The 12,131-nt window shown below is 35.9% G+C and overlaps 1 protein-coding gene across 1 annotated transcript; it reads left to right on the plus strand.

The window, feature by feature from the left end:
* Positions 1–602: 602 nt before the first annotated feature.
* LOC113088212 (tetraspanin-11-like) lies at positions 603–9,523 on the plus strand (the record flags this gene model as incomplete). The annotated part of the gene is made up of 6 exons (XM_026255707.1): positions 603–836; positions 2,443–2,517; positions 2,707–2,811; positions 3,151–3,309; positions 3,968–4,054; positions 9,455–9,523. Coding segments are annotated over 6 exons (720 nt in total), but the record flags the coding sequence as incomplete, so codon positions are not given.
* Positions 9,524–12,131: the final 2,608 nt, after the last annotated feature.

Here is a 12,131-nt window from a genome sequence, read left to right on the forward strand (position 1 = left end):
AAGTATCATAAAAGTGGTCCATATGAATTTCAGACTGTATTTCACACTCAGTCCTCATTATATTCACCTTTTGTGCTGCATGGAAAAAAGATGAATGCAAGTTTGAATTGTCATGGGTGAGTAGTAATGACTCATTTTTATTTTTGAGTTATTCTATAAAGCTTAACCTTTATAGAATAACTCAATATATATTCAGTATGATTCATTCAATACAGAGTTTTTATAAAGGAATTTTCTCCTCAAAAGTCCTCACTGTGTGTGGTATGCAAGCAGCTCAGGGAGCATTAAAGAGACAATAAAGGTCTCTGGGATAGCTAGCTTTTGAGTTTGGCACTGGAGAGTATCATGGAAAGTGTTGAAGGGAGGAGCCTTGTTGGATTTTCCTCAGTTTCCGACTTGGATAGATCTGAGAAAGAGATAAATGAGTGTGTATGCATATAGATAATTGAAGTCTTTACTTTGCTGCAGCACCACACAGGTGGATCATTAACTTGTGCTGAAATCTCAGGGTGAGGGAATGATTATTTGAGTTGGTTAAATAATGACAAGCCTGTCAAACTATGAAATAACTGTTGATCATTTGAAACTTTTTTGGCTATTAGAAGAAGCATTCTGATATGCTGAGATGTATTCTTGTCTTTCAGATGGGTGGTGGGGTGGTGATGGGTGTCGGGATCTGGACGCTGGTCGATAAAGGAGAGTACCTGAGCCTGCTGGCCTCCAGTACATTCGCCGTGTCCGCCTACATCCTGATCCTGGCAGGAGGGCTGGTGATGGTCACGGGGTTCTTGGGCTGCTGCGCTGTCATACGTGAGCAGAGGAGCTGTCTGTCCACGGTGAGGGGATGGAGATGAATGAGAGGACATTATGTTATCAGTTGCACCGATTTATCCATTGTCCAACCGCTAATTGCTTTAGATCCCGGCCTCTTTTCATTCACCTCTGTTATTGTCACTTGTTAGTCGAGGTGGGTGGCTCTTAGTGTCCATAGACAAAGCAGAGCTGGCTCCATGGCAGCCGTGACAAATGAGCTGACAGGCATCTGCTTTCTCTCCATTTTATTTAATTTTTTAAAGATAGTACCTTGTGTTTGTTCGAAAGAGAGAAAGAGACAACAAGGTTGTGACTGCCACTGCAGCAGTGCTATTTATAGCCCACTCTCACTCAGATGTGTGAATCTACTGAGGAGTGCCACCTCGCTACAAATTAGTCATGAGGACACTGCCTTTGCTGGTCTGATCTGAGTGCATTGCATTCTGGGAAAAACATATGTATGCATGAATGTCCACACGAGACAGCTGCTGTTGAGGTTAACAGCAGTTTAGTGCACTGTTTTGTTTGAATAACCTTGAATCGGTTTATTTAATTTGCTTCACTGCTCGTGCTGGTGTTTATATAAATTACATCGGCCTCCTTGTCCTTTCTTTTGACATCTAAATGAGAATTGCGGCATGTATGGATTTGTTTGTTTGCTCTAATTTATTCTTCTCTCACACTTATACACTTTGTCTTTTCAGTTTAACTTCACTACTCCCTTTGCAATTAAAATAAAATTTGGTGAGTTCATAGAAAGACATGGAGAGTTTGAGTTATGTATAATCTTGAAATGTTGTTTGTTGGATGGTTTGTTTTTAGTTATGCCACAAGAAATATTTTCCTGAAAACGTTTTCAAAGGCAGATTCGGGGTTGTTATCACCCACTCTCTCTCCCCCACAATAAACTATGACGGCTTATTCAGTTTAGTCATTTATTGTTTCATTTTCCTCTGAGGAAAATGTCACTGTGTCTTTTATTTTCATTTAACAGGCATCTCCACCTCTGCCTGCTCTGAGCAAGACATTTCTTAGAAACCAGTTGTATTTATTTTATCCCCATGACAGGGATTTTGAAGCTTTTTGAATGTTGATTGTTGATGCGTGAATAAACAACCTTGTTGTAATATAGTTTCTAATAGAGGAACGCCATTTAAAACTGTGCTTCATATTAGGACAAAGGCATATGAAACTAATTAAGTACAAATTGAACATTTTCTGAACAAAAGATTTTTTAGTTACTGTGGTTGTGACTGTGATTAGTTCAATAGTTAATTAATTAAATTAAATCTAAAATAGCTTAAATTTAATTATATTGTTTTGTATTGTATTGTTTTGATACTTTAATAGATTTCTGTTTGTTTGTTTGTTTGTTTGCATGTTTGTTTGTTTATTTGCCCTTTTTTAGCAGTTCTGTTTTTATATCAGATAATTTTTTCATTTATTACATTTTTAGTTTTATGGAACATCCCCTTGACATTCATGACTTTATATATAATCAGTATAACAGGGATTTAAAATTCGTATAGCGTATCTAGAGTGGCAATCGTTATTATTTCAATAAATTCAAATTCAATGACTGGATTTCATGATGTTTCCTGACAAAGATGTTGTATCATTTGTCTACAGTACTTCTCCTGTCTGCTTCTGATCTTTCTAATTGAGCTGGTGGCTGGTGTTCTGGCCTATGTTTATTATCAGTCGGTGAGTGAACTTCTAGACACACTCTATATTACTACAAAAGAAAGATCTAAAGAACCAACTCCAATTTGCTTTTATCATGGATGTAGTTGTACGACCATGACTGGCATTTGACAGATGACACTGCATACTGCTCACTCTCTATCTTTTTCATCATTTCTCTCTGTCTTTCTCATCTCCTATCTCTCCCAGCTGAGTGAAGAGCTGAAGCAGCACTTGAGCAAGACAATGACAGAGAACTATGCCCAACCGGGAAAAGAGAGCATCACACATTCTGTGGACCGACTACAGCAGGATGTGAGAAATGCCAAATCCCAGAATGCTACTGGGCCTTTTCAACTCACCTTTTTGCTGTACACACAAATATAAGAATCAGTGTATTGAACATTTTATTTAATTAGATTAGAGAAAAAAAACAAGAGTATGTGGGTAGGGCAAATTATTTTTAAATTGGATTAGAGTTTTTTGTGAGATGGTAATGGAACATGAGTGATTCTAATCACACAAACTACTACCTATAAACATAATGTAAAATCACTACTGTGAAAGAAAATAATGCAGAAATATAAGCACCCCATACCAGACCACTTTGCATGCTGATCCTAATTAATCCCATAACTCCATAACATCTTTTAGTTCAATTGCTGCGGGAGCAACAACTCCTTTGACTGGACACACAGCACGTACATCATGTCCCTGGAAGCGGAGAAAAGATTGGTCCCTGACAGCTGCTGTAAGACCATCACCCATCAGTGTGGAAAGAGAGACCACCCCTCAAACATCTACAAGGTGGAGGTGGGTCAGATACTGTTAACCTCAATTCAACCCCCACACCCAACATTTATGCAACATGTGTCTATTCATTTTTACTTAACTTGCTTTACAAAACACAGAAATCCAAGTACACTAAAGGGACTTTGGTAATGTACTGTTGTAGTATGGTGGGTTCAGACAAAGCCACCACAGGCTCTGATGCTTCCTCATTGTCTGTGGGAACTACAGTACGCCTGTAAACCATATCATCATGTTTGATATGCCCTTTGGAAGTCATTTAGACTGAGAAAGCACAGCATTGAGCAAAGCAGGTGTGACTGGTAACATATATGAGCTTGTAAAGTGTGAGGTAACACTACAGTTAATGGCTGCCAAGCTCTCTGTATTCTGTATTTTTTGGGAACCATCCGCTGGTGTGATAAATAATACAATATGACACTGGTTTTACTGGCCTCTAGTGGGCCATTAGTTTTATTCTTTACGTGGTGTGTTGAGGCAGTACCCACGATACTGTTGCGTGAATGATGCAATACAAAAATCATCCATATAGCTGTAACTCTTCATCAGTCTGCAAAATAAATCCGTTTACTCATTCACAAATGGGCATTGACACTGAAAAGAAAAGAACATGATCTGTACATTATTCTGAAGTAGTTATAGGTGCTGTGGTCTCTTACAGGGCGGCTGTATCACTAAACTGGAGCAGTTTCTGGCAGAACACTTGCTCATTATTGGTGCTGTGGGAATAGGTGTGGCCTGTCTACAGGTAAGCCCCGCCCTCCTCAGGTGTACTGTGCAATTAAAGGGAAAGTTCACACAAGCTGAATCTGCAGTAGTCATTACGCCAGTCTTCAGTGTGACACGATCTTTCAGAAATCATTCTAATATGCTGATTTTCTGCTCAAGAAACATTTATTATTATCAGTTGCATAATAATAATATGAAATTTAAAAAAGAAGATTGTCATTGCCTTAACTGTCACTTTTGGGTCAATTTAATGTGTCTTTGCTGGATAAAATTATTTAGTTCTTTAAAAAAATAAATAGTGGCCTCAAATATATGCATATATATATACTGTATATAGTATTATTTATTTATTGTATACTTTAAGTTGGAATCAACATGCACTGTACAACCTACATACTTTACAATATATTTTTTATGTTTATGCCCAATTACTATGAAGTACATCTCAGAGAAAGAGTAGGAACAAAGGATCATTAAGTTCTTATGATGTGGTTCAATAACATGAAAGCCTTCACTAAAATAGCTGATGCAATGACCTGCGGGCAATCGTTTAATGGACTCTGTTTTTGTCCCTGACCGTTAATGCGCATGGTAGTCTCGCAGAGCACTGCCCGCTGGGTAAAAATAGGTGGAGACCGCATGCAGGTTTGAGAAAATGAATGAAAGAGAGATAAAGAGCTCTTAACTTTAAGTGCAGATCTCACAGTGTGTGTGCTGAGTTCACTGCAGGGTGCAGAGGCCCATTGATCTGTTTCCTTTGAATAAACTCTGTATATAAACACCACTGAAATGTGACTCTAGCTCTGACCTCAGATTGATTCTCTGAGCCGGGAGGGATATATAATGAGCAGAGATTTATCTTTAAGAACTTTATCCCATTTCTTGTCTTTTTAGTGGATAGTGGTTGTTTTTATGTGCTGTACAGAAGTCTTTTTTCTCACTATTCAACATGTTTTTTCTCAAAATTACTATGTAGTACTGTATATTGAATGTTAGTCCCATATATTTGGTCAAATAATAATAATAAATAAATTCCCCAAAGTCAGTTGAATTAACAGTCAACCGAACTTCTTTTTTTCTGCGAAGATTTAAGTAGATGCATAAAACTGTAACTGTAAATATGTCAGGATTTTAACATATGCAGCATTAATGCTACGTTTCCAGCATCGGGGTTTCAGCTGATGGTCATGTGATCATTTCATCCAGGAAATGTGAAGCTCTGGAGTGATTAGGTGACTAAAAATAAATCCTGTGTTGACTTTAATGTAATGATTTTACTGTAAAAAGCCACAATGTTGCTTGAAGTGGCTCTCTAGAGGGAGCGATAATTGAATTGATCATTCATTATGGCTGTAAATACAGTGCTGCTCTGCAGGGGTCTAGAGCATTGGTTCACATTTAGAACATACTGTTAAACATAATATTGCTTGGTTTTATCTTTTCTGTGTAATCGCAGCAGTGTATCTTTAAAGAGACGAGTTAAAAACTGTAATTCTCGCTTTAAGTTAATATCACATATTATAAATCTATAAATGCATAAATTAATTCTGCAATTAGATTTTTTTTCTTACGAAAACATCTTAATTAGGGTGATTAGCATTTAATTGACAATAAATACAACTAATACAAAAATAGAAAACACACTGAATTATGTTACAGAGTTAAAGAATAAAGCAGCTGTAAATGTAATATTTCACTTCAGAAAAGGAAATCTGTGCAAACAAACTGATTTTCTATTTCCCTGCTGTAAAAATGTGATAACGTATCAACACTTTGTCTTTCCTTGAACATATTTTTCTCAGATTGTCTTATTGTCATAATGTTTGTCTTAAATTATCTGTGTCTCTGTTTTGTCTTTGTTTTGTTTGTCTTTGTCTCTCTCTCTCATTATTTTTGGTTTTATCTTTCTTATCTGTTTTGGTGTGTGTGTGTGTGTGTGTCATTTAGCTGGTAGGAGCAGTGTTGACTGCCTGCTTTATTTATCTCCTTTATAAAGAAGAGGAAGAAGACTTTTCTGATGTTTGACTGGCTAGTGCCAATGTTTCATTCCTGGAGCTCTATGTGTTGAGAAGGTCGGCCATTTGAGTTTGTGCTTGTGTCTGTGCATGTGTGCATATCCATGTGCCTTGTTCCTGTCACTTCATGTCCACCTTATGCTTTCGGTATCACTTATGTGTATGTGTTGGCATGAAACAAGCAGTTTTACACTACACATGCTGAATGTTGCATGGCAAAAAAAGAACAAAAACTCAAAACTAATTGAACCAAATAGCATTTTATCATGTTAAACTTTTGTATTTTAAGACAAAAATTGTTTCATAACAGAATAAGGCAATTAATTGAATATGTTCAGTTAGAAATCGTAATTTTTTGAGAATAAGGAGCGACCGTTTACCTGATATAACCTTTTATCTGCAGCCTGCTGTGGGACTCCCAATGTGTCCGATCTATTTCAGGCCTCTCTCTTCCTGTCTATTGTATCGCTCTCTCTGGACCTAGACTGCTGGAAAGGAGAGCTTTCAAAGGTGTCAACATATCTGCTCAGAAAAAAAGACTGTTTGTCCCTGGCTTTTTGTGAAGGTCTGCTGATTGCGTATAAGTCTCATCTCTCGGTTTGTTGTTGTTGTGCAGTTAATCCCACTTTCATTTGGTTTTATTGTCCTCTGGAGTAGCATTTGAAGTGCTGGCAGACAGCAGTATTACTGCTTCTCACTCAGTGCTTTATGACATGGAAGACAATTCCGTGAAAAGAACATGCTTTTTAAATGTGAAAATGAAAAATGGACACAAAGGAAAGAGGCATAAAGCACTAGAAAATTGTCTTTTGGTGCACTATATTCTACATTTGCTAATGAGAGATGACAGATTTGTGTTAAGATAATTCTTTACGACAAATTTATGCAAAGTTTGGCGTCAGGAAGGATTTTTTTTAAAGAAATTTGAGCTATTTTAAAAACTATTTTTAATTAATATTATATTTTAGAATATTGCTGTTTTACTGTGTTTTGATCAAATAAATGCAGTCTTGGTGAGTATAAGACACTGCAAAACCGACCCAAACTTTTCAGCTGTAGTAATTATTTGCTGAAATTTATTCTTTTTGCTCTATTTTTAATTCTTTTGTGCCTATTTATGTTATTAAACACTCGAAATGGGATTTTCAAGATATTTTCAAGATATATTTGCACCAGGTTTGGTCCAGTTGACATAAGATATCACTGGTTCTTGTAATTTCCTGATTGCCAAATTTTTATTTTCAATAAAAAATTCAATTTTTATTGGCCCTCAGGCGCAAATAAGATTATTCCTGTTCGTTTTCATTGTATTGAAAAGAGCAGCTTTGACATTCTGTAAAATATCTTCAAAAGAAGGAATACCATAAGGGTTAAGAATGTTGTTTGAGTTTGTAAATTAGAAAAGATGAAAAATCTATATTACTAAATCTACACTTTTTAATATATTTTGGTTTCGTTAACATTCTGATTTAAGCAAAATAATGCCACTCAGTTGCACTGTACAATTTAAGCAAGCTTTATGAACTAACATCGGAATGTACCCCATTTTTAGTCCATAAACGACCACACAGTGACACATATTTTACAGTTCCCATTCTGAGGTTCATTTGAAACCTCTAAAAACACTCATAAACCAGAGATCCTTATTGGTATGTGCCATGAATACTCATTTGCCCAATAGTTAACTACAGATTAACCAACTTAAAGTTTATGGTTTTCCCATAATTGTAAAACATTAAGGCAGGGAAATACTTGAGTTGAGCTGTGCTTCCAGCTTTGGTTTATTTCTGTGTTTGTGGGTAGGATGAGGCTCCTTCATTCTTGTAGAAATGATCGCCCACCAAGAGCACTCCTAGGACCTGGCTTCCGATTTGTCTTTAGCGTTTTCCAGAGGGAGAGAAGAAAAATACAGCAAACACTCTGTATTTTTAGATTATGTTTTGTAACCTGTAGACTAAGTTTGTAAAGGTTTGGGAAGATTCTTATATTTTTATCTCCTATTTATTTTTGAGTTGTTTTCCCCAGGATTACAGCTTGAAGAATATTTCAGTTTTTTTTTTTTATGCTGTCACACAAATATGTAAAACTCTCATAATAACTCACCAGTGTGAATCTCAAAATTGTTGCTGTGAATTATTCTACCATCATGGCAATATTTAAAAGTGACATGCCATTTTGAAATATAGAAATGTGTAAATTAATCTTAATGCTATTTTCATTATGGTAGTTACCACTGATCTGAATCTGCTTACACGTTATAGCCTTTATACAAACACGTGCACACACACCCACACCCACCCACACACACACACACACACTCACACACATGCTAATTGACCCAATTACAACAACACTCCTACCGGCTGCCTTACACCTTGGTTTCCATAGTAGCTCAACACCGCTTCCCTCTTCCTGCGAGCCTTTTATGAAGAGTGTTTCAACATTTGCAACAAGCCTTTTAAAATATCAGTGCTTTTAAAGGAATGGCTCACCCAAAATGAAAAATTGCTAAAAATGTACAAACCTTCAGGCCATTCAAGAAGTATAAGAGTTTGTATCTTCATCAGAACAGATTTGGAGAATTTTTGCTCACCAGTGGATCCTCTGCAGTGAATGGGTGCCACCAAAATGGGAGTGCAAACAGCTGAATAAAGCATCACAATAATCCTCAAGTATTCCACACGACTCAGGTCCATAAATTAACATCTTGTGTTGAAAAGCTGTGTGTTTGTGAAAAACAAATCCATCAAGTTGTTTTTAACTTCAAACTGTTCCAACTAAAATTTGAGTCCTCTATCTAATATTGTTTTTCAAAGTTAAAATAATATTTTCTGAATTAGGAGAGAAATACGCACAGATCAAGCACAAAAACAGTCCAAAGCATTAATTGATTTACTGGAGACGTGGATTGTTGTGATGTTTTTATCAGCTGTTTGGACTCCCATTATGACGGCACCCATTCACTGCAGAGGAGCCATTGGTGAGCAAGAAATGCAATGCTAAATTTCTTCAAATCTGTTGAGATAAAGAAACAAACTCATTTACATCTGGGATGGCCTGAGGATGAGAACATTTTCAGCAAATTAAAATTTTGGCATGAACTATACCTTGGATGTCTTAATTGAAAAAAACAACAACAAAACAAACAAACAAAAAAAAACTAAATCTCAGGACTTTTTCAATATCCATCCTGACATTGTTGGAGCTCTTTTTATGGAATGTTCTGCTGCCTGATGCCTGCCAGTATCATTTTATTATACAAGTTATTTTACGTATTTGACCAGACAGATGTCCACCAGACATGAAAATGTGGCTGAAGGCCATCTTATCTAGTCAAATGCAATATAAAATCCAATCTTTACCATGTTACTTTAATAATTTTCTATCATCTGTGTGTGTTTCAGATTTGTGGAATGGTGTTCACCTGTTGCCTGCACAGGCGAATTAAACTGGACCCGTACTGACGGCTCAGACATGTTATATGCCTTTCCTGACACTCAAACACAGCCTTACTACCGTTTCCATTTTAAACTGCATGACCAAACCCATCTACATTGATATAAGGGCTTTATTATCTTTCATTGGCTACATTTTTAGACAAATGTTGCTATTGTTAATAAATCCTATGATCCTAATAGTCTTGAAGGATATGGGATATTGTTGTCATTTAGATGTCAAGGAATCGGTCAGAAAAAAACCCTCTTAATTTTCACTTAAAAAATTAAGTGAAATTAATTAATTTTACTTAAAATTAAGTAAATTGTAATATATCAGAGTATTTTTTATTAACCACATATTTGCTTTGATTCACTCATATTAAATGTATGTAATGTGCTGCTTAATCTTAAACAGGTGTGGGAACCTGTTTATAGTCACAAAATACACTGGACCAATGTCAAGACCATGTACTGTATTATTATACAGTATGTTCATAAAATGTGTTTGAAGCTTGTAGAAATATCACTGTTTAGCATGTTTCAGGTATTCATATTTTGGAAAGAAATGCCATTATGTCCACTGTATCATATACACTGAGAAAAAACATTGAAACTATTTTCATTCAGAAATTGCATGTCATTTTGGCAAAATAATGACAAAAATAACAAGTGACACATTGACTTAATTACATTTTGAAGTAAAAAGACTGATATCATGTTTTCTTGTATTTTCTTGTTATTTTCTTACTCCAATAATCATTTTATTTCTTTAGTCTACAATTTTTTTTTACAGTGTAGTAATTATTATCATGGGATTACAGTAAACAAGTGTCTTTTTAATCTGTGGATCTCTTTAGTAGTTATTCCTAAATTATATATGAACTTGTAATGTAAATTCTGCCAGTTGTTACACTTTGTGCTAAATATCATTAACAAAAAAGATGAAGCTGCTTTTTGAGCCTTAATGATTTCTCTAAATGATGGATTGGCTTAATGTTATGCTTATCTTATAAGATATTTTATTGAATCAATAAACTCATTTATGGTCATGTTCTGAAATGTTCAGCTGATTGAAGGAGAAGAATGAGCACCATTTCATTGCAACACACCAGTCACAGCTGCTAAATCTTAATATAGTTGCCACAGCAACGTCAGCCTTATTGAAATTCAATGTCATTTGGGGAATAAATGGTTAGGAGAAATACATTCTTGTTTTTTATTGTGCTGATTACTGTCCAACTGAAATCCAACTGCTTTAGGCTAATGTTAGTAAAGCCATTGAGCAAATAAACAGTCTCCCATCAGAGCTGCACCTTGTCTTTAAAATATTAATATAACGATCTTGTTATAGTTGATATAATAGATGCAATCTTCCATTTGAATTATGTGTTTGTAGACGGAATGTGCATGTATTTTCATAAAGAATTCACTTCATAAATCATTTGCCTACTGTTGCATCTTTTTGTAGGTAGTAGAGTTTTATCTGAAACAGCTATATGCTTATTGTCTGTTTTTTTTAAATTGATTTGTTCAAATAAACTTATTTTGTTGACATATTCTGTTGGCTGCTTGTACTGACATATTTTAGCCAGTAGATGTAGACAAACACAAATTAATAAGCTTGCTTCAAGGACAAGAACTCACTTTAAATTGAAAATCCAAACGACTCTCATGTGCTTTATTTTGGAAAAAGACCCACTGAGATGCAGCCACTAATATCCTCATAATAACTTTCATATCCGGATAATATCCAGATCCAGACTGTCTTTACATTTGACCACATAAATTTGTCTCTGCTTTCTGTCTCTTGTCAGATAAAATCTGATCTGTAATACTTTTCCCATGTCCCAAACAAAATCGGGAAGCTAATTTCCTGGTTGCTTTTTGTGATGATGCCATAAAATGTCATTGTTGTATGGTTTTGTGTGCATAAGAACAAGACTTTGAGTTTTTTTGCAGAGTCTTGTGGTTTTTTAGTTTTAAGCTTGAGCTGGCATTGCAGCCTCACGCATTTCTAACTGTTCTGTCATCAGTTATAAGTAAGTTACTGACAAATTCAATTAGGGTGGTGTAATCATGACTTATGCAACTTGAATAAGCAGATGTTTTCAGCTCACTCACAAGCACAATGTGTTTTAAAGCACATCTCAGTGTTCTTTGAGAAATATATTTGCAATGTATAGATGTCGTTACACTGCAGGGCATCCATCTGATCAGGCCCATAAAGGGGATTGATGTGGCCAAAATCCGACTCTGCTCCTGTCATTTCCTCAGGAAACTGTGAAAAACTGAGTAAAGCATATGAGCGAGTCCAACGCTCCCCACACCCCACCCTACCCCTGTTTAACATTACCAACAAGTGAGAGTGAATGAAAGACAGCTGGTGATACATAACGCTCTGCACACACACACCCTGATCAAATCTCTGAGTTATGCTACACCTATCTGCTTCATTTCAGCTGACTGTACCAATGAGGTCTATCTGTCTTTCTTACAGTCCGTCCATCTTTGTTGCCCCAAAGTAGAACGGAAACTAACCTGACATGAATATTTAAACTGCATTATACTCTGCAGTAAACATGCTTGAATGTTTCAGTGCCATGATCAAAGCTTGGGAAGGATGGATGCTTAGACAACAAAAGCT

Source organism: Carassius auratus, unplaced genomic scaffold (assembly GCF_003368295.1).
Source record: "Carassius auratus strain Wakin unplaced genomic scaffold, ASM336829v1 scaf_tig00045824, whole genome shotgun sequence".
In the NCBI taxonomy this organism is placed as follows: Eukaryota; Metazoa; Chordata; class Actinopteri; order Cypriniformes; family Cyprinidae; genus Carassius; species Carassius auratus.